General features: G+C 51.2%; 1 protein-coding gene and 1 long non-coding RNA gene across 2 annotated transcripts; both read right to left on the minus strand.

The window, feature by feature from the left end:
• Positions 1–582: 582 nt before the first annotated feature.
• LOC113259160 (uncharacterized) lies at positions 583–5,015 on the minus strand. The gene is made up of 4 exons (XR_003317501.4): positions 4,930–5,015; positions 2,747–2,961; positions 1,219–1,289; positions 583–806 (listed from the first exon to the last, which is right to left on the minus strand). It is a non-coding gene; the product is annotated as an uncharacterized LOC113259160 (long non-coding RNA).
• Positions 5,016–12,865: 7,850 nt separating this feature from the next.
• On the minus strand, positions 12,866–17,114 carry DDIT4 (DNA damage inducible transcript 4). The gene is made up of 3 exons (XM_026504426.4): positions 14,864–17,114; positions 14,477–14,738; positions 12,866–14,196 (listed from the first exon to the last, which is right to left on the minus strand). Exons 2-3 carry the CDS (start codon positions 14,676–14,678, stop codon positions 13,703–13,705), a joined length of 696 nt encoding a protein of 231 aa, XP_026360211.1. The 5' UTR covers positions 14,679–14,738; positions 14,864–17,114; the 3' UTR covers positions 12,866–13,702.
• Between the last annotated feature and the right edge of the window lie 5,643 nt (positions 17,115–22,757).

The raw sequence follows: 22,757 nt of genomic DNA on the forward strand, positions 1-22,757 counted from the left end.
GGACTATGAGCTCCCTTCTCCTGTCTGTGGCCCCTCTCTGGGACCCGGCGAAATTTGTGCAGTAGGCAGCAACGGTGATTTTGAGAGGCCCTAAGAAGGCCCTTTTCTACCCCTATGTACCTCCTTTACTGTAAAAACATTCCATCATTAGATGGGATTTCACCCCTTTAATTCCCCTTAAGATTCAGATTCCCCTGAGAGCGGCAGTACGGTGGGTGTCACCACTCATTCACACTGTAGTGAGAAGCAGCTCACAGAATCCTTCCGTGGTGGCTTTGTCATCATGGCCACCATTGACTGAGTGCCTCGCATCCGCTTTCCACAGATTCAAGAGCATCTCATGCATTATCTCATTTAATCCTCACAACTCTGTGAGGTGGGTACTGTTAGTGACCCCGTTTTACAGATGAGGAAACTGAGGCCCAGAGAGGTGAACGGTCATGCCCAAGGTCTGCAAGCAGTGGAACAGGGATTTGAACGCATGAAGTCTGCTTCCAAAACCTATACTCTCCATTACTCCACCGAGATAATCCCTAACATTCTTCAGTCGCAAATATATTCAATACATCTTTTTGACTTCCCTATATTTCAGCAAATTGTTAGTATAATCAGCATCATTTTATAGAGGAGAACATTAAGGGGCGCCCGGGGGGCTCAGTCGGTGAAGTGTCTGAAATCAAGAGATTTCGGCTCAGGTCATGATATCAGGGTCTGAGATCGAGCTCCGCGTCAGGCTCTGCGTTGGGCATGGAGCTTGCTTAAGATTCTCTTTCTTCTCTCCTCTGCCCTTCCCCCCGCCTCTGTCTCTAAAAAAGAGAGAGAGGAGAACATTGAGGAGGCTAAGTTCAGTCAAAAGATGAGCCGCAGATCCGGAGTTTGACCCAATATTCCCGTCTGAGACCAGTTCTTCTCCCTGGACCCCACATAGCCCCCAGCGAGAGGAGCGTTGGGTCAGCTCCCTGGTGTCCTGGAAACAGAGGGAGAGTGTGGGGGGCATGGAAGCTGGGAGCTGCCAGAACAAACCTGTTCCTTCTTCCCTTCTTCCTCCTTCCCTCCCTCCCTCCTTCTTTTCCTTCTCTTTCTTCCCTCCTCCTTCCCACTCATTCATTAAGCCACCTGCACATCTACTAGGGGTGAGGACCACGGGTAAGCAAGGACCAAAACAAGTGTCCCTTGTGCTCTCACAGGGTTGATAGTCTCAAAAACAAACAGGGGCACCTGGCTGGTTCAGCATGTGACTCCTGATCTCCAGGTGATGCGTTCGAGTCCAACGTTGGGTGTAGAGATTACTAAAAATAAATAAATAAATAAAATTAAAAATAAAAACACTTGCTCTTTCTTGAGTGTTTATGGTGAGCAGGGCCCTGAGCTAGGTGCTGAACAGGCATCATCCCCAGAGCCCACTTTCTCAGGTAGGAGACTGGCGCTTAGGAAGAGCTACGGGCATTATCTCATGTAATGACTCCAGACTGACTCCGGAGTCCCAGCATCTCACCACCAGACTGGACTGCCCCCCTTTGGGGTGTAGTGAGGATCCAGTAGATACTTAAGATTGAGGAGTGCATACACACACACACACACACTCACACACTCACTCACTCACACCCCTGGCTCTGTGACTCCAACAGCCAGCACCAGACGCAGCCATTTCTGCCGTCTCCAGCACCCTCCTTCCCACCAGGAGCCAGGCTCCACCCCAAACAAGAGCTGAGTGGGGAAAGGCCGTCTCCCAAGGAAAGGATAGGCTGGCACACCAAGACCTCTGAATGGAAACCCCCAGGGAAACTGAATGAGAGTGCTCTAACCAGAGTTCTGGAAGGAGACCTCGCCCGCTCTCCCTGGGCAGCCTTTCAGCGTGACTTCGTTGTGCCTTAGTTTCCTCACCTGTAAGTTGATCTGCTCACAGCCTGTGTCTGAAGTATTACCCACCAGAAACTTCCTAGATCCAGCGGGATGGGGAAGCTCCCTGCTTTCTGACTTGGTCCTTCCCGGTTCTTCATAGAAGAATATTTCCCATTTTACTTCCCATAGAAGTATTTCCCATTTTACAGATATGGAAACGTGGCTCAGAGAAGCTGACCCACAGGCACCTAATGAGTGTTAGGAATGCAATGAGAACCCACCCAGGTTTTGAATCTGTTGCCCCAACCAGTGTCTACTAAGCATTCAACTGAATGCAAGAGTCCGAGCTATGTCCAAGACATAGGGCAGCAGCAAGGGAGGCTTGGCCTACCCTAGGACAGTCCATTTCAGCAGGGCTGACAGACAAGAGGAAATGTGGGAAATGTTGGCAGGAGAGAGTGACAAGAGCTAAAAGGCTTTTGGCAGGGCAAGGGACAGAAGTCCCCTTGGGGCCATCTCAGCTCCCACATTTGGGAGGACCCAATAGAGCAAAGGTTTGGGGAGCTGAAGTGGGAAAGGCTGGGGTCTGGGATCAGTAGTCTTGGCTCAAGTGGGGTGTTAACTGGGAGGAGGAGTTGAGCTGCCCCACCCAAAAATACCCAGACCCTTCTCAAACCATGCGCTGCCTGCCTGGAGTTTCTGCCCCAACAGTTTCCTTGTCTAGGGTGCTTTCCAGCCCCACCTGCTTTCCTGGAGCCCAGTTCGTCTGTCACTCCTGCCAGGCATGTACCTGGTGCCTTGTGTCACTCTGAGTAATTCCAGAAACCCAGGTGCCCTCACCTGCTCCTGATTCAGTTTGACTCACCCTCCCTAGTTCTGGAAGGTGGCTCGTGGTTGTTCTTACCTCATGCTTGGGCACCTGGGGCCTGTGGGAGCAGCAGATCCTCCTCCCCACTCCCGAAGGTTAAACTGGTCGGTGTCATGCAGGGGAAGTGGAGGAGCCCTGAGGAGGGAACCCTCATCCACCCAGGATTAACTTCTTCCCTTTACAGCCCACTTCGAACATCCTTCCAGCGATCCCCAATGTTCTTCCTGTTCTTAACAGGAAAAGGACATTACCTGGGAAAAATAGCTAGTGTTATTGATTGTTTGCTAGAAGCTGGGCACTCTGTAGACATCGTTAGAGTTTCACAACATTCCATTCTTGGTTTGTATTTTCCAGATGAGAAAACTGAAGCTCAGAGAGGGGTTCATCTTGTCTCAGGTCACACAGCAAGGAATTGGCTGAAGTGGCATTGGAACCCAGGTATACTAGACTTCCGAGTTGTTTCACAAGGGACACACACACCTGACTCTCACGCCAGCTGCCCACAGGTGGGAGAGGGAAGATAGGGCTCATTCCACCTGTCAAGCTTAAGCCTGCTCGGATCCAACCTCATGCACCCCCAGCAGCCTTTTTTGGTGGCACCGGGGGGATAGACACTCTGAGAGGAGCCACCATTTGCTCAACCCAGGGATCTGAGGGCCGTCACTTCCTTGATGGGGATACCTATAGGCAGACCTGTAGAATACCCGTAGGAGGTACTCCCCTTATGACAGGCCCGGGTCGGTGCTGCTCGGTGGGAGCCATGGCCAGTCATCCCTCTTCATCTTAGATGGGCCCAGGCGTGCCACGACAGCGTTCCCCCTCCTTCCCTCCCGCGGCTTGTCCCCAGTTGGCATTGCTCCCACTGGACCTCCCCTACCCATCCTACCTTCACACCAGATAAGGCTATATAGCCCAGAGCTGTGCTCACCAGTACTGTGGCTGCTAGCCCCATGTGGTTGTTGAGCACTTGAAATGGGACAACTGCTGCCCAGGAACTGAATTTTAAATCTTATTTAATTTTAATCAAGTTACATTTAAATTTTAAAATTGATACTGCAGTTGGGACGCCTGGCTGGTTCAGTTGGGAGAGCATGCGACTTTTGATCTCGGGGTTGTAAGTTGGAGCCCCACCATGGGTGTAGAGATTAAAAATAAAATCTTATAAAAAATGGATAATGTAGTTATTGGAAAACATTTAAGTGTGTGTGGAACACCTTGGGTACGTGAATCTACTTATGCAACTGCAAATTTTATGAAATCTAAACACAGATCATTTTCCGATGAAAATTTAGCCAAGAGTAGAAGTATAAACCAAGCACCAGGTTTTGAATGCTTAGTAGGAGAAAATGTAAAAATATCTCATTATTTTTTACATCGGTTACATGTTGAAATGCTCTTTTTTGTATATCATATTAAATAAAATGTATTATTAAAATTGATTTTACCTGCTTTTTTTTTGTTTAACATAGCTACTAGAAAGTTTTTCAATTATTTATGTGGCTCCTATTCTGTTTCTATCAGACAGTGCTAGGCTGGGGGTTAAATGTGTGGGTTCAAATCCTAGCTCTGTGTGTCCTTGAGCAACTGAACCAGACTCTCTGGGCCTCAGGTTCTCACCTATAAGACAGGGATAATAGTGACACCTCCCTCGAGTTGTTCAGAGGAACAAGGGCGATAATGTTTGGAAAGCACTTAGCCCAGTGCCTGGCGTATAGTAGTGCTCAGGGGAGAAAAAACAACGTTGCAGGCTTCCTTTTATCCTAACACTGCGAGTGCAATTCTGTGAAACTGGGCAGTATTGATGCAGGGCCTGCTGGGCGCCAGGCCCTGGGGCTCCCACGGAGAGCCAGCGCTTGGCTCTTCTGGAACCCGCCGGTCTAGCAGGGGGGCTGCTCCGGGGAGAAGCGGGACAAGGGCAGGCGGCGGTAAGTGCGGGGGCAAATGCCACCCGGAGCTGCGCTAGCGGTACTCCAGCTGCTCCCGCAGGAGTGGCCGGGGGAGGCTTCCCGGGGGAGCCAATCAGGTGCCACGGAGGAGAGGGTGTCCCTGGCGAGGGAACAGCCACAGCGCCAGCGCCCGCAGCGCCTGGCCGCTCCCGGACTGCGCCATCTGCCTCACCAAATTTTCCATTTCTTGCCTCCAACTCCCTCCTGGCTGCGGCCCCGTCCCTGTGTTCAGCACAACTTGCTAGGGCCGGCCGACATCACTCCCCTTCTCACCTCCTCTGCGCTCTCCCGTCTCCTGTGGGAACCTCCTCCCTCCCTTGCCGCTCCAGCTCGGGTCCCCTGTGTTAGCAGGTTTCCCCTGATGGCTCCTGTCCGCCCCCCCCGCGCCCCCCCCCCCCCCCCCCCCCCCCGCTGACTACTTCATTCTACACCATCGGGGTTCCCAGGCCCTCTCTTCATCTCCCTGGGGCAGTCGTGCCTGCCCAACTAACTTGCCCCTTTCTTAGGGCAGGAACCAGAACCAGCTCTTACCCACCTCCTAGCACTGGGCTGAGCCCTTCAGTAAGACCTGTGGATTGCCAGAGCCCCTCACTGGGGAAACCGAGAGGCATGTCCACCCAGGCACAGTGGAAAATCCCTGGCAGGGGGAAGGGCTGTGGAAATTTCTTCTTAACGTTCTCTTTCCAGACTTGGACTTGCCCCAGAAAGCAGTCAAGCATTTGCCCAGTGACCTGCAAGGCGGCTCTGCTCTTCTCCTCCCCCCACCCCCACCCTGGGCTTGAACCCAGGGAGCAGTGATGGGGCTGGGAGAAGCAGGAACTGGCAGCTGAGCTCAGCTGCAGAGAATGGCTGTGAAGTCCTCTTGTCCCATCCCCTTAGTTCAAAGATGAAGAAACACAGGGGCAAAATGACACAAGGCTGCAGATGTCTTCAGTCCCAGTTCAAGCTCCCCTAGTGCCCCACATTCCTGTTTCCTCATCTGTAAAATGGGCATAATAGTCCCTACTTGATAGGACTGGTGATATGTGAAGTGAGTTCGAGATGTGGAACATTCTAGGAATATGCGCTATGTATCCTCTCTAACCCTGAGCCTGCTCTTCCTCGTAGCCCCAGTGGTGGAGAGTGTCCTTCCCATTGTGCCAGCGGCCACCTCTGGGGGCTTGAATGAGGCCTTGAAGTTATCACCAGGGACTAGTGGGTTCCTGTGAGGCTTGGCCCCGTATTGTCTGTAGACTGTGTCCACAGCATGTCTTGCCTGTATATTTGTCCTGCTGCTTTTTAAATGTATGTAGATGCAATTTTTGGTGAAAAAGATACAAATTCACTTAACAGTGTTAGTGAAGTCACAGGTTTGTCATATATTCAGTTAACCAGTGATAGCAAAAGTCAACTACAATTTTTGGAGTTTCATAATGGGTTGGGGGCCATTGGGACAGGTGCCCCAATCTCAGCCCTTCTCCCCTGAGGGGCCCATGCTCCTCTCCTGTCCCCTGAGAATGTGCCAACCCAAAACAGCTCCACTACTCTGTCCCTGGTCCCCAGACTACCCCCAAAGGGGCTCTGACAGGAATCTGAGGTGTGGCAGAAGAGCCTAGGTGAGAGAATGAAGAAGGCCACCCTCAAGTCCCCAGGAAGTCTCATCCCTCCCTCCTCCCACTTGCTAGAACATACGGAATAACCGCAGATTCCTAGCCCTCCTCCGGCCCTTTGCCGCTTATCACCTTGGAGGCCTGGGCGCAGTGGGACTCGACTGTGGGGGTCACTGGGGTTTGGACTGGGATGTGGAGAGGCATACGAGCGCTGGGAGGTGTTGGGTACTGTTGGTGGGAATGTGACATGGTGCGGCCAAGGCTGAAAACAGCATGGCGATTCCTCAACAATTAAAAATAGAGTGACCACCTGATCCAGCAGTTCCACTTCTAGGTATATACCCCAAAGAAGTGAAAGCAGGGGCTCAAAGAGATATTTGTACACCCATCTTCATAGCAGCATGATTGACAGTAGCTAAAAGGTAGAAGCAACCCAAGTGTCCGTCAGCGGATGAAAGGCTAAGCAAGTGTGGTACGGACGGACGATGGGATAGTATTCGGCCTTCAAGAGGAAGAAAATGTGGGCTCTAGGAAACTTGCTACAACATGAATGAACCTTAAAGACATTGTGTTAAGTGAAGTAAGCCAGGTCCTAAATAAGACAAATACTGTGATTCCACTTATATGACGTATCAAGAGAAGTCAAATTCATAGAGACGCAAGGTTGAATGGTGACTCCCAGGGACTAGAAGGGAGACACGTGGTACTGTTATTTAGCGGGTATAAAATTTCAGTTATGCAAGTTAAAAGACTTCTGGAGAACAGTTGCATGACAATGGGAATATATTTTTAACACTACCAAACTATACACTTAAAAATGGTTCAAATGGGGGACGCCTGGCTGGCTCAGTCGGTAGAGCATGCAACTCTTGATCTTGGGGTCGTGAGTTTGAGCCCCACGTTGGGGGGGGGGGTAGATCGTACTTAAAATTTTTAAAAAATGGTTCAAATGGCAAATTTTATGTTATGTGTATTTTACCACAATTTTAAAAAAGAAGTGTTGGGGATTAGCCCTAGTGGGCCTCTCAGGAGATGGCAGATTTGAGATGTTGTGTTCCTTTCCATCTTTCCTCTCTTGCACACGTGTTCACAGAGCACTTTCAATGAGCCAGGCACTGTTTTCGGCACACAAAAAACGTGGGTTAATGTTCTACTACCAGAGACAGACAAAAAATAAAATCTGAACCAAAATACTCATAGCTTCTCTATGCTTTCTTTTTCTTAGTGTAAGTGTACCATATTTACACTAAATGGACTCATAATTATGGAGCCATAATTATGTTTTAAAACTTCTAGAGCTCATTTTATATACTTTTTAAAAAAGATTCTATTTATTCATTTGACACAGAGAGACACAGAGAGAGAGAGCATGCATGAGCAGGGGGAAAGGCAGAGGGAGAGGGAGAAGCAGACTCCCTGCTGAGTCGGGAGCCCCACGTGGAACTCGATCCCGGGACCTGGAGACCATGACCTGAGCCGAAGGCAGATGCTTAACCATCTGAGCCACCCAGGCGCCCCTCATTTTATATACTTTTTAGTGTGTGTTAGAAAAAATTTTTAATTCAGGTATGATTTGCATGCAGTAAAATATGCACCCTTTTTTTGGTGTTCAATTCTAGTATTTTGAAAAATGTGTGCTAAAAAAACAACTCTATTGCTATAATTTACATGCTCTAAATTTCACCTGATAAAAGTGTAGAATGCAATGGTTTTTCGTATATTCACAGAGTAATGCAACTGTCACCACAATCAATTTTATAATATTTTCATCACCCCCAAAAGAAACTCCCTATGAGCAGTCACCCGTCCCAATCAACCACGAATCTACTTTTATCTCAATGATTTGCCTGTTCCGGACATTTTGTATAAATGGGATTGTGTAACACGTGGTCGGTTGTGACTTGTCTCACTTAGCGTCATGTTCCTGAGGCTTATCCAAGTTGTGACATATATCATCCTTCATTTCTTTCTACTAATGATCAATATTCCATTGCATGGAGAGACCACGTCTTGTTTATCCATTCATCTGTGGATGGACATTTGGGTTGTTTCCACTTTGATTTGATGAATAATGCTGTTATGAACATTCACACAGACGTTTTTGCGTGGACGTGTTTTCATCTCTCTGGAGGATACACCGGGAAGTGGAATCGTCGGGTCCTACGGTAGCCATACGTCTAACGTCAGGAGGAGCCGCCGCGGTGTTTTGCCAGTGGCTGCGCCATTTTACAATCCCTGCAGCAACGTATGAGGGTTCCCTTCTCTCCACATCCTTGCCACTACCCGTTCCTTTCCATCTCTTTAACGATAGCCGTTCTGTGGTGTGAAGCAGCAGCTCACTGTAGAGCTCATTTACATTTCCAAATGAGCACGTTAAGCACCTTTGCATGAATAGCTTATAGGTCATTTGGACGTCTTCTTTGGAGAAATGTCATTCAGGTTCTTTGCTTGTTTTTTAATTGAGTTGCGAGAGTTCTTTATAGGAGCACCTGGGTGGCTCAGCTGGTTAACCGTCTGACTCTTGATTTCGGCTCAGGTCATGATCTCAGGGTTGTGAGTTCGAGCCCCACGTGGGGATCCATGCTGGGTGTGGAGCCTTCTTAAGATTCTCTCTCTCCCTCTTAAAAAAAAGAGTTCTTTGTATATTCTCGATGCAAATCACTTATCATATATATGATTTGCAAAATATTTTCTCCCAGTGTTGTCTTTTTACTTGATTGCGTCCTTTGAAGCACAAATGTTTTTAATGTTTATGAAGTCCAACTTGCAGACCATCTTTTCTATCACTAGAGAGAGAGTGAGAGCGATGTCTGCTTCTTAGGGGTTCCCACTTATTTTGACTTTCTCTTGCAGCCCCACAGAGCCACCTAGTTATATACAGTTGGAATGAACGAATGCAGTAATCGGATGACGAGCCCTCACTGTCTGCCTTCAGAGCCGTCAGGACCTCACAGCCACAGAAGTTTCTGTGCACTGCCCATGCGTGAGATCAACATGGAGATTCCTTGCATGGACGTGTCTGAGTTTAATAGACTGCTTTCTAATTTGTGATTTGTTCATAAAGAGCCCCCCTTTCAGGATAATTACAGAGTCCTGTAACAATCTATTAATTGGGCCTGGTTTCTGGGCCTCCTGTTTCCTCAGCCTTCAGCTGGGCTGCCCCAGCAGTACGTGGCCCCCTCCAGCAGCCCAAGCAGATGTGGCTGACCCAGACACCCTCCAGCTGGGAGCCAGGGAGGGCTCAGGGGAATGAGTGGAAGGCCCGGGAGGTAGAAGACCACACTTCCCATCTGAGCCCTGCGGCCTTGCTCACTGAGCCACTCTGGGCCTTTGCATTTCCTTCTGAACCATGAGGTGGAAGTGAAGGAACCTAATACAGGGTGTGTAATATGTGCCCGGCTTAGAAGTATACAGCTTAGAAGTGCAGTTGTCTAAGCACATTACCCCCAAATGATGGTTTTGTTTGTTTGTTTGTTTTAAGATTTAATTTTTTTTGACAGAGAGAGAGAGTGCACATGAGTGGGGGGAGGGGCAGAGGGAGGTAGAGAGAGAATCTAAAGCAGGCTCAAGGCCCAGTGTGGAGCCTGATGTGGGGCTCCATCTCATGACCTGAACCAAAATCAGGAGTCAGACGCTTAAACAACTGAGCCACCCAGATGCCCCAAGATTTTATTTTTAAGTAATCTCTACACCTAATTTGGGGCTCGAACTCACAACCCCAAGATCAAGAGTCACATGCTCTACTAACTGAGCCAGCCAGATGCTCCCCAAATGATGTTTTTTACAAGATTGTATTAAGGTTGCCTGTTGACATGACTCTTGTTAAGATGTCTTTTGAAAAGATGTTAGAAGAAAGCAGGACCAGCGAAGAAGGAGGTCAAAGCTGATCCCTACTGCAGGGTGCCCACTGCAGCCAGCCCTGTCTGCCGCAGCTCGGGCCCCCATCTCTTGCCCAACCACTGGCTTCCTCTGCCCATGGTGGACCCAGTTACGACTTTATATACATGTCTCTACACTATTATCCCCATTTTACAGATGAGGTAACTCAAAGTAACCTGCTCAAGGTCATTGGCTAACAAAGGTCTGAGTCCAGGTTCAAACCCAGATTTCACATCGTGGGGGCCGTAACCACTAAGGACACCACTTCCCTCCCAGGACCTTAGTCTTTAATATTCCTCTAAACTGGGCGGCAGACGTAATAAAGCAAGGAAGTGTTTCTACGCTGCCCTCCTCTCTCCTTAGCCTGAGAGTCTGAGGCTGGTGGGGGAATCTTGTGTGGTTTCAGCGAAAGGAGAGGGGCATGATCAAGCAATCAGGCAGCCAGGGCCTGAGGGGAACCCGGGGCTGTCCCACTGAACTGGAGGGTCTGGAACAAGTGCTGAGTTTTCAATGCTGTGATTGTGAAGGATGAGGCAGGAGGAGGCGGGGAGGAGTCATAAAAGGGCTACAACTCACTCTGGGTCTTAAAGGAAGGGAAGCGTTTACAGACAGGTCAGAGGGATGACATCCCTGGTAAAGGACACTGGAAAGAGCAATATCTGGGATGAGAGAGGGGGGTAGGCCATATTGACCTGTACCTAAAGAAGGGGCGTTGTAGGGGGTGTGGTGGTCCGTCAGCCTGGATAGGGCAAGTAGGGCCCACTATCAAAGGTCTTGAAAGGCAGACAGTGGAATCTGACAATAGGGAGCTATTGTAGGTGCTAGAGTAGTATCCTGATGAGTTGGGAAATAGAAATAAAAGAGGTAATCAGTACAAACTTTGTAAGCCAAACAGAACAATTTCTGGAAGCATTTTCCAAAGTTGGATTTTATTTGTAAGTCTATAAGCTTTATTAGCTTTCAGTTTTAGCAACAAAGGAGCCTTTCCCGTCTTCTCTTCCAGAGCCCAAAACCTGGGACAAATCTCCCTGCTGCATCTTAAGAGGCCTGCCAGCTCCCCCCTGAGGGTCCTTCTGTCCAGCTGGAGGGGCATTTTCAAGCTTTGTGATGAGGAAAGCCAGTGTGCTTGCAGGAGATGGTGACTCAGCGGTCCTTTCTGGGAGTCCAGGCTTTCCTCTGGCCTCAGGCTGACCATCTAAGAAAAGGAGCTGAGTGTGCTCACTGCCTCCTGGTTTTGGAGAGGAGTTAATGCTTACCATTGCACCCAGTTCTTGCCTCTAAATACCAACAAGACTGTCTTGGCCCCAGACATAGTTTTGTTTTCCTTGCTCCTCTTTCGGGGCAAGGGACATACAGCTTTGAACATTGGAGCTGATCTTAATTCCCAGGGAAGGATGCCCAGACACTACCCAGAAGCTGAGTGCCCTTCGCTCCCAGCTCTCACCCTGAGGGGCTGAAAGTGGACAAGGTCAGGCACAGTCAGAAGATGGTCATTCAAGGGCTGGGGCCTGTGTTTACTGGTCTGTGAAACATTACTAACCCACGTCCCACCCAGCCCTCACAAGGTGGCTATTAGGAGGATGTGCTAAGAAAATGAAGATGAGGGCTCCCCTAAAACTACTCTGGGCAACTTCTCATTTGTTATCAGCATTTTCAGATCTAGTTCTAACCCAAGTGCATTCATTTTGGGGAACAAGTCACTCAGCTCTACCAAAGAAATGCGAGTCTTCTAAACCATCGAAGTTTAGGACTCTGTGTCAGAATCACTGATGAAAATGCAATGAGGGCCCCAGGAGGATCTGTGCCCAGAGATCTGTGTTTTAACCTGGGCCGCACACGCTCCACTGGGAGAACTACTGTTTTAACATTGGGCAAACAAGGCCGGCCTGGGACCAGGAAGAGAAACAAGGGAGATAACAGCCCTCCAAAGGCCAGAGTGAGAGGTCTGCCAACCCCCGCCTCGACTGGCACAGGGAGGGAGAAGTGGAAGGGCCTTGGCCTTCATCTGGCCCAACCCCAACTTCACTGATAAGGAAATTAGGGGCCAGAGAGCACAATGAGTCCAAGTCACCCAAGGAATTCATGTGGACTGCAGTCCCCTTGCTCAGAAGCCCTCATCACTACTCCTTCCCTGCTTCCCCTTCGTGTGTGTGTGTGTGTGTGTGTGTGTGTGTGTGTGTGTTTCATTCTGCACCTGCCAGGGCCACACCTCCCAGTAGCAGGTCATGCCCCTTGGAGCCCTAGGTTCCTTGTCTAGTTAAGAGGCTGGCTCCATTTCTTGGTACTCCTGCAGCCTAGCCTTTTACATTCAGAGATCAATTTTGTAATTTTCATGACTGTGTTAACAAATGGAACTGTGACTTTTTCACAAAAGAAAAATGTTCCTTAGAGTCCTTCCAGTTCCTTTAAGTGCCTTGAGCCCGGTACCTGGGCCTTCTAACCCAGGGCAACCAGGTGAACTCTCCCTACTGAGACTCTGGCTCAGTGGGAGGTCTGACTCTCTCCTCGACTTCCAGGGCTTTCCAGCACTTTCCCCTGGGAGCATCAGCCCGCACAGGACCAAGGCAGCCAGGGTTCTTGGCACAGCTGGCACACAATTCACACACCTCCGTTACCAGGCTGGCAGGCAGCCCCGGAAAAGGACAGAGAAACACACAAGTGGACTGGAGTCTGCTGAAACTTGCCTTTTACAGGCCCCCCTCCCTCTCCTTTTATTTCACAGCACCGATGAGACTCAACCATTTTAACAAACATTTTTTTTATTAGAAAAGTAAAAAATATTGCATAGGTCTTAATACTTGAACATCAAGTGTATTCATGAACAGCAAGTATCTTCATGTAAACAGTTCTAGATGGAAGACCCAGATGGCACTCCTCGGGGGGAGGGGTTCCAGCCCCCACCCCAATCCCACCCCATCCCCTCACAGCTCCACTCCTCAGCACATACCGGGGGATGGGCAAACGCAGCTCCTAGGTGTAGTTATTCTTCAGGTGTCAAAGATCCCCAAGTGACCCCCACATCACCCCTTCCTCCTTACATTCATGCGTCTGTAAGATAGCTGCCTAGGACAGGTCAGTAGTGAAGCTCTGATCAAAAAAACAAAAGCTACAAAAACAAAGAACACATTTGGCCCCTTCAGACCGTGAGATACACAAACCACCTTGACCTCCCCCCCTCCCACCAGGGCCGCTACCAGGAGCACACACCCCTTGCAGAGGCCAGCGCAGCCCAGCTGCTCACCTGGCTGTCACACCACTGTTGTCGTAACTGTCAGTTCACAATAAAAATAATAAGGTACATGCTACATACACCTCCAGCCGGAAGCCCGGTTGGCCCCTAAGCCTTTGTTTCATGCTACAGTACTGAGGGGCATATACCCCCGCCGGGGGCCACCTGCACACCTCAGAGCTTCCATGGAAACACAATGTTCCCCACCACCTCAACCTTCCTCCCCACAGGTGGCTGTTGTCAGTTTTCTAACGACAGGCCTCAGTCCCTCGGCTCCTGCCTGCCAAAGTCCACCTCAAAAGTTCAGTTGTCTCTGCCATGGGGGCAGGTCGGCCCCCCCGGCCCAAGTTCAACACTCCTCTATGAGCAGTTGCTCCGAGCTGTACAGCTTTTTCTTGATGACTCGGAAGCCGGTGCTCAGCGTCAGGGACTGGCTGAAGCCGGGCACGAAGGTGGAGTTGGCGGAGCTGAACAGGCCCTGGATCTTAGGCCAGAGGCGTGAGTCCAGGCGCAGCACGAGGGTCAGCTGGAAGGTGGGCACCAGGCTGGGGTCGAGGGCCAGCTGGCCGACGCTGTGGCAGCTCTTGCCTTGCTCTACGCAGACGTCCAGCAGCGCCCCCCGCAGGCCGCACGGCTCGCTGTAGGCCAGGCGCAGTAGTTCCTTGCCCACCTGGCTCACCAGCTGGCCAGGCATCAGCAGGCGCGCTGGGCGCCGCGAGCCCAGCCGCGCCTGGGACAGGCTCTCCTGCAGCAGCTGCATCAGGCTGGCACACAAGTGCTCATCCTCAGGGTCACTGAGCAGCTCGAAGTCGGGCAGGGACACCCCGTCCAGGTATGCCGAGTCTAGTAGGGAGAACACACAGGAGAGGGATTTAAGAGCAGCTCCGAAAGGGGGAGGTGCTATTTCGTTAAGAAACCAACACACTCCTTCCCACTCCGTGCCTCGGTTTCTGCCCCACATTCGTACCCTATACTCCAATCCCCGTTCCTCCATCCCGCCGCCCCATCCGCAATCGGGGTTCCGATGGGATATGAAGCCGAGGCTGCGCTGACTCCTTCCAGAGCGGCGCTTTCTCACCTCCCCGGCCCCTCGAGTCGAGTCCAGTCTCCGCCCACGGCTTACCTTCCTCCGGCCCAAAGCCACTGTTGCTGCTGTCCAGGGACTCGCAGTCCGAGCTCTCCAGGCTCGCGCAGCGGCCAAGCCCCTCTTCTCGGGCCGCCGACCCCCAGGCTGAGCGCGGCGGCTGATCTGGGGTGGGATTTCGGGACAAGGACGACGACGAAGAGGACGACGACGACGAGAAGCGATCCCAAAGGCTAGGCATGATGAGGACGGACGCCAGGACGTTTGCAGATGAGCTCTGGATGCGGGACCGCAGAAAATGCTGTAAGACAGGAGGGGCACGGACCCGGCGTCAGTCTGGGGGCTGGACCAGACTGAGAGAGCTGGGGACCCGCAGGACTGAGGCCTTCCCACGCAGGGATCAGCACACACAGAAGGGACACTTACCAGCTAGCTCCGTCAGCGAGAACTGCTAGGGCAAGTGCGTACCGCCGCTTGAATTAGTGCTCGAACTGGTACCAACCCCCGAGCGCTGCCCAGACCTGTCCCTTCTACCCACCCGCACCTCCCCCTTAGCCTGCCGCGGTCTCTAGCACCAGCGCAGAGAGGCCTATAAGGACTAGCGCGGAGAGACCACGCCCCCTCGGCGCCGCGGCCCAATCCAGATCCGGGAGTGTGGCTCCCCTAAGCCAATGGGCTCGGGGCGCACGTTCGCAACGTTCTCTCCTGCCTGGTGACAGAGGTCTGGCCCCGCCCCCGTTGAGCCCCGGAACGCTCCCAGCCGAACCCAGAGCGGCGGCCACGCCCCCTTTCTGGAAGGGATCCGCGGCGGCTGCAGCTGCCAAGGTCCCCGAGGGCGCTCGCGGCAGGGGAGGATCAAGGAAAGACTTGTTTATTATAGGGTCCTGTTGCTGGGGGAGGGGGTAGCCGTGACCGCGCGGGGGGAAAGCCAGGGGCACTTGAGGGGGTGGCGGGCCGGGAAAACGGTTGCCCCCAGCGTCTGGGAGCCTGCGACTACAGGCACAAGTAGGCGCTCGGATGGATGCCTGTGGGACGGCGGCGCGGGGAGCAGACGTTAACCCGGCAAACCCTCGTGCCTAGCGCACGTACCCCACGCTAACCCGGCCTTGCAAAGGGTCGGAATATGGGGGTGGGGTCCAGACTGGGCAGCTCGGGACACCGAGCTCTGTCTTCCTTGCAGCCCCACCCGCCCGATAACTCTACAGCCTCAGGGGATGGGTTAATGGGGTAGGTCCGTGCCCCGCATGATCCCCGTCCCAAATCGTGTCCGCTCCCACCCCCAACTGCTTCCAAGGAGAGGAGTTGGGGAGGGTGGCTAGAAAAGTGTTGTTGGGCTATGGTTCCTAGCGCCTGGACTTGGGGGCTGAGAACGGGGACCCATACCAGAAGGACACACGGACCCTCAGCGAGTCCGACCAAACCGACCGCTGTGCGGTAGTGTCCCCCCCGCCCGCTGTGCCGGAGAGTCCCCGGGCGTCTGCCGGGTCCTAGCGCCCCTCCCTTCCATGCGCTTTGTGTAAAAGACCCGGAGAGTTGCATCAGGACCAAGGACCTAGATCTCCGGAAAAAACCAGGAGTGCAATGGCCATCCCCTGTTTCGTCATTCAGGCGGGGCCACAGGAAATCTGGCCTGACGGTGGTGCTCGGACACGAATCATGATTGCTGAGGGTGGGAGGAGGTTCGGATGGACTCGACCTTTATGTCTTTAAAGGCTTATCAATCTGGGACACCGGGATCCCGATGGAAGAGGAAACCAATTTTACATCAGACGCTCCCACTCCCACAGCCTAACCAGATCTGACCGGCAGGCCTCGCCTCGGGGGCGGGCTTGCGAGTGACAGACGACACTTGCTGGAGGTCGGGCCCCTGCCATCCCCACCCCCACCCAATTAAAAAAAAAAAAAAAGGCTGAGCCGTGGGCCTTTCGGGCAAACCAAGACCTGAGCTGGAAAGGACCGGAATTCAAGCCCTGCACCCCATCCCCATTTTCCAGATGGAAGAACCGCCTCTGGAGACAAATTTATGGATAAAAAATAAATTAGGGGAATCAGATTAGAAGATAGTGTTAAGACTGCTGCACAATAGAATAATAGTCTCTTAGCCGCTAGGGTGCTGAAGGCCTGAACACTGTCCTTTTCTTCCTGCCCTCGGACCTCTGATCACTTGCTGAGAGCCTTAAAGACCCCAGGGTCAGGGCGCTTAGGGGAAGTGCTTGGGGGCCTGGTGGTAGATGATGTTCTTTTGAAATCACCCTTTACTGTTGTGGAGTGATCCCTATGGATGTATCTTTTTGTCACCCAGACAAAAAGAAGATCAGAGTATGAATCCCTCAGAGTACCATTTGCCTTTCCCACCAGGCAGACTGGGCTGGGGACACTTGAGACAGAAGAAAATAGATTTTGGGTGTTTTTCTTTTTTCCTCTCTCTCTCTCTCTCTGGCAGAAATTTAAAAAGGAAATGTTTCAGAAAAAAAAATGTGGGACACTAAGAAATAGATGTTTTTGAAAAAGTGGATATTCATAAGCGAAAGAATCCAGAGCCAGTTTGGAGAGGTCAGTTCATTAGGAATCATTCATTTTCAGTAAACACCATCATGAGTAGTGTGTTAACACCTTTTTTTATTCACTGTCTCATTCTGTTAATAAAACAGTTTTTCCTAAATGGGAAGGACTGTGTTAATGAGCACTGAGTAATTTTGTTTCTTTTCAGAGAAATCCATTAATGTTGTCTCATTGTGTTTTTAGAAAGTGATGAAAAAAGGACCAGCAGTCTTAACCCTGGAGGTTTTTCCCAGAGTAGGAGGGAATGGGCTACAGGATAAGGGTAAATGATCACCTGCTAGGAGGCCTGGCTGAGGTCTGGCTAGGGAGACTCCAAATGGCTTTCTGCGCTTACACTTTTCCTCCTGGAAGGAGCGGGCAAAGCCCCACACCATTGTCTGCCAGGAGAACCTTTGGACCTAGACAAGGGATTTCTTAACTGTTAGCCCCTCTGTGGAGTCAGGGTGAAGGGCATTGGTTCATCATGTGAGGTGAAGGATGGGATCCCTCCCACCTGGCTGGGGCTGGAAAGACTTCATTACCACCTCACACGCTGCTCTCACACTGAAACAGGTGGGGAATGTAGGGAACACCGAAAATGGGGGAAACTCCTGGGGAGGAGGCAGCTCTGTCTCCTAGTCTCTGAGCTAGGCCTCTTTGGAAACCTCAAAGATCCTATGAACCCTGAGTTTGGTGTGCTTCTCTTTCCCTCCTCTTCTCCTTGGGCCGAAGCTGGCTGAGGTCAGATGTGTCTGAACGCGTTCCTGCCCGCAGCCGTGGAGACCCAGCTGTGGCATCTCTGCCACCAAGAAGCCATCCCCAGCACGTCCACCCCAGACCTCCGGTCCTGTAGGTGCCCCTCCTCATGTCCCCTATATAGTCTGTGCATATCTCTGTGAATAACTGTTCCCACTTTAGTCGTCCCATTGGACGATAAGCTTCTTAACTTCCAGTGGACGGCACATAGTAAAGGCTCTGTGAATACTCCTTGGATGAATAGATGAATGAATAAATGGACGGCAGGCTAAAGCAAGAAGGTGAATTTCCCCAGAATTACAGACCTACATCTGGATTCCCAGGATCTAGGTGGGCCTCAGGGGCGGGGGGGGGGGGGGGGCTTTGGAAGATGTGGATGCTGCCTTTCTATCCCCCTTCTGACAAGTGCTGCCAAGAGCCTTAGATGTATCTGAAGCTTTCCCTCCCTCCTCAGCTCAGGTCTGGGAGTGGGGCTTCTACGGCAATATAGTTCTCCCGTTGGAAAAAGCATGCAACCCTAGGAAGCTGGGGAGAGAGGTGACATTGTGCAGCGGGGCTGACAGGGCGGGGGGGAGGGGATCTTTTAAAGCACTTAGTACTTTACCCTCAAGTGCCTCAAAACACTTTAAAAAACATTTTTTGAGATAAAATTCACATATAAAGTTAATGTTACGGTGAACAGTTCAGTGGCATTAAATACAGTCCCAATGTTGTGCCACCACCACCTTTAATTCCAAAACATCTTTATCATCCCAAAGGAGACCGCAGACCCAAGCACGCGGTCATTCTCCTCAAAATACTTTAGAAGTTTCTATTCCGTTGTTGGAGCAGGGCTGCTCCTTTGCACAACTCCAGAGGGCACCCTTCCCATTCGAATCTGTGCATTTACATGCATCTTCTGGGGAAGTATGCTCTAGGGAGTACTGGTCTCATAGACACAATGTGCAACATGGAATTGGCATCGAGACAACTGTGGTGGGGAGACGGGCTGAACTCTGAGCAGGAGTGGCCTAGTGTCACGTCCTGGCTGACTCGGTTCTCCGGAGCTAGTAACCAGGCCCCGTGTCCCAGTCTCTGTGGCCAGGACTCTGACCACGCAGATGCTGCCTCTTCCTGGGCTCTGCTATTCCCGTGGGACCAGCCACAGTCTGCAACCGAAAGTCAATATACGGGCACCCACTCCCGGCCTCCTGCCTCTCCCTGTTCAGGCAGTTTTTGTCCAGCGCACCGGTTCCCAGGGCCTCAGTCTGGCAAATCGCCCCAGTCGAGTTTGGGGAGTTAAACCAGCTCTTGGGGGTGGGAACCCTAGAATTCAAGATGGGAACCTCTGAAGGCCAGCCAGCTTGCCTGCAAGGCTCTGCTTGGGCACCTTCGCAGGTCTTTGGAAACATGTCCTTGAGGGTAGTGGAGGTGGCAGGCGGAGCCCGCTGGTCAGGGCGGTGGGGAGAGGGTGGAGTGGTGTGGTAGGAGGTGGGGACAATGAAGCCAGCAAAAGTGTTCCCAGGACTTCTGTGGCTTTTTTACTTGAAAAACAACAAACAACTTTGTCAAAATAGCAAGATTGTAAGTGCACCTGGTTTACTAGGAGGATTGTGCAAAGCTGTTGGCAGCGGGGGGGGGCTGCAGGCAGGATTTTGATCGTGCTCTGGAAGGAAGAGTGAAAAACTCAGTGGGGAGTCTTTGCAAATGAAGCTACTTGTAAAATGGAAATACTAACAATACATTGTATTGTGTAGGCTATCAAAGAAAATGTTTTTAAAAGGTATTATCTACTTATATCCTGAAGAATGAATATAGTGCCATTCTACAGATGAGGAAATTGAGGCTCAGAGGGAAAGGCCAGCCATTTCAACCAATGGCTTTCAAGCCCAACTGAAAATTAGCATCATCTGAAGAGTTTGTAACCATAGATTCCCATCTCCCCTGCCCCCCCCCCCCCCGTTTTGATTTGGTAGGTCTGCATGGGGCCCTTTTGTACAACAACTGTCTAAGTGATCCTTTTATTTATTTTCTAAGATTTTACTTTTTAAGCAATCTCTACACCCAACGTGGGGCTCAAACCCACAACTGAGAGATCAAGGGTCACATGCTCTACTGACTGAGCCAGCCAGGCGCCCCTCAGGCTCCGTTTTAGTTGGGATGTCTGCTGACCTCTCAGAAAGTAGGTCCTTGGGTCGGCTTCCCAGCCTATCAAAGGGCCTGCCTCTGGCGGGGGGGGGGGGGGGGTTTGGGGGCAGGTGAGGGGGCATGCAGCTGTGGAGACTAGGCCCATACAGGATCATGGTAGCTCACAGCCAGCCACTTCTGGGAATCCTACGTTTCACAAGCCATTTCCTCAGGGAACAGGGCAAAGGCAGGGGGTACCCCACAACCCCGAGATCCTGACTTGAACCAAAATCAAGAGTTGGGTGCTTAACTGAGCCACCCAGGCTCTCCTATTTATTTACTTTTTAAGTAACCTCTACCTCCAACGTGGGACTCAAACCCATGACCCTAAGATCAAGAGTCACATATACTGTCAACCGAGCCAGCCAGGCGCCCCCAAGTAGCAAACTTTTAAATCACCAGTTATATGACTTAATTTCTCCCTTCCCCTCCCCGAAACAAACAAACAAGCAAGCAAAAAAATCCCCCCCAAAAAAAGACACACTGTGATTATCCTGTGGCTTCACATAGTGTTGAGATTTTCATACCCCAGTTTTGAAAACCCAGAACTAGAGAATCTCAAAGGCCTCTTCAACTCCCACAAGGATTAAAGTAAAGGAAAAATCATGTGAATTCCATGGAGCTGCTTTTCTAAAAATCCCAGGCCTGGCCTGTAGGGGGACGGACCATCTGGAAAAGGCCTGCGGGAAGGTAGAAACAGACGTTCCAGGTCTGGCCCTTGCAGAGTTCTTGCCTTTTGAGGGTTTCCAATTGCCATATATCAAAAGGGAGGGAGGGGTGAGAGTGGGTTTGTTCATCCAGCTGGGGCTGGGGTGGGGGGTGACAAGGGTGATCAGTCACTGCCACAGTGGAGACAGCCTGAATCCAGGCTCATAACCTGTCTGAGCAGCAAAATGAGCTCCCTTATTTTGCTTTTACAGAGAGAAGAGACCAGAAGGGCTGTCTAGCTTCTGGGTACTCCAAGGGGCTGGGGTGAGTAGGGCTGGATTCGAGAGCTCAACAGAGAGGGGGCGTTGGCCCTCTCACTGTCAGAATTCTTCTATCCGTGGAATGAACCTTAAAATCCTTGAATGTTGGGGCACCTGGGTGGCTCAGTCAGTTAAATGTCTGTTCCACTGAGGTCATGATCCTGGGGTCCTGGGATGGAGCCCCATGTGGGACACCCTGCTCAGTGGGAAGTCTGCTTCTCTCTCTCCCTCTGCCCCTCCCCTCCACTCCTGTACCCTCTATCTCCCTCTCTCAAATAAGTAAAAAAATCTTTAAAAAAAAATCCTTGAATGTCAGGGCCAGCAGGCCCCAGAAGAGCACCTTGTCCAGCCTTCCCACCTGCCCATTTCATGAACAAGGAACTGAGCTGGAGGGTAAGGAGACTTACGTGGTGCCCAACATCTCCCCCTGTTCTGGCAGTTAGGCCTCACTTAGTCTTCAGGAAAATTCTTTTCTCAGGTTTGCACCACTTCCTCACCTTCTACCAAGCCTGTAATCTCACTCAGAGGTGTTTCTATCTCCCATGGCCTTAGTAGCCAAAGGCTTGGGAAATTCAGGTCTATGCAGAAGGCAGCTGCCCAGGGTCTATTAGGCCTTTTCCTGGAGTTCCTTGGCTGGCAGGTAATTGGGACCTGCCGGTTCTACCTGGCAACTTTGCCACTTGCTCACAAAGATCTATGACCTTTCTGGAGCTCTTTATGATATTAAAAACACTTCCATGTTCTTTAGAATTTTCATAACACTGTCAATAAAAACAACTAATATTTGTGTAGTGTAGGCGAGATGGGGCTCACCAGTGTCATTTTACAGATAAGAAAACTGAGGTTCTCTCCTCCACTAGGAGCCTGCTTCTTCCTCTCCCACTCCCCCTGCTTGTGTTCCCTCTCTTGCTGGCTGTCTCTCTCTAATAAATAAAAATAAATAAATCTTAAAAAAAAAAAAAAAAGAAAGAAAGAAAACTGCGGTTCAGATAGGTGGAGTGACTTGCCTAAGGTCCTACAGTCATCAGCAGGTTGGAGCTATGACTCTAGGCTCCTTTCCCTGATTCCATGCCACCGACAGGCTTAGCTGTGAGCCAAAGGGAACAGTATGGCTGGAAATGTGGGGTGGTACATGTTGGGGAGTGGTGGCATAGAACAGACAGAGTGAACGCCTGGAGTTACTATGGAGTTGTTAACCAAAAAACTTTCTCTCCTGGGTTGCTCCTTGCTTTATCTCATCAGGTTCTTCCTCCGCAGGGCCCAGCAGTGCTGACTCAGTAGCAAAGCAAACTGCCAGTCAAGGGGTTTCCCTTTAGCTAAATACCCTCAGACCCAGAAGTGACAGTAATGCTGTCACCACAGCCCCCACTTCACATGTCCTTCCGCAGAGCTCCGGTCTCATCTAGGAAGGCCAGTCTGGGACGTGGTGCTCCAAAAGTGGGGCCTCTCCCTTCCCAGTGTCCCTTTTGTAACCCGCAAAGGACAGACTGTGGCACAGAAATCCAGCAGCCAGTGCTGAATCTTTTTGGACTTAAAAAACAAACGCGGAGAAACACGAATTCTAGATTTTTAGGTTCTGCTCTGGGAAGAGGTGCACACAAGAACTGAACCGACTTGCCAGAGATCTATAGTGGCAGTCTGCAGTGGGGCCAGCCGGGATGGGGGAAGGGAAGACCCCTCCTGCTGTCCCCTCCTCCCACTCCCCACCCCCCGCAGAGGTGCGCCCTCAGGGGAGCCCGTCCGCGGAGGTGACAGATGCAGAGCAGCTGAAGGGGGGTGGAGGGGGTCTTGTCTCCGCGGACCCCCTACAGAGGGGGGCGGGGGAAGCGGGGGACGTGACTTGGAGAACGTGCGTCTGGGGGACCGGTGGCGGATGAGAGTGGGACCGG

The sequence above is a fragment of the Ursus arctos genome, unplaced genomic scaffold, assembly GCF_023065955.2.
Source record: "Ursus arctos isolate Adak ecotype North America unplaced genomic scaffold, UrsArc2.0 scaffold_7, whole genome shotgun sequence".
In the NCBI taxonomy this organism is placed as follows: Eukaryota; Metazoa; Chordata; class Mammalia; order Carnivora; family Ursidae; genus Ursus; species Ursus arctos.

Coding starts and splice junctions, on each gene's coding strand:
- DDIT4 (XM_026504426.4), bottom strand. CDS start 14,678: ATGCCTAGCCTTTGGGATCGCTTCTCGTCGTCGTCGTCCTCTTCGTCG. Junction 14,197..14,476: donor TGGCTTTGGGCCGGAGGAAG/GTAAGCCGTGGG, acceptor TCTCCCTACTAG/ACTCGGCATACCTGGACGGG.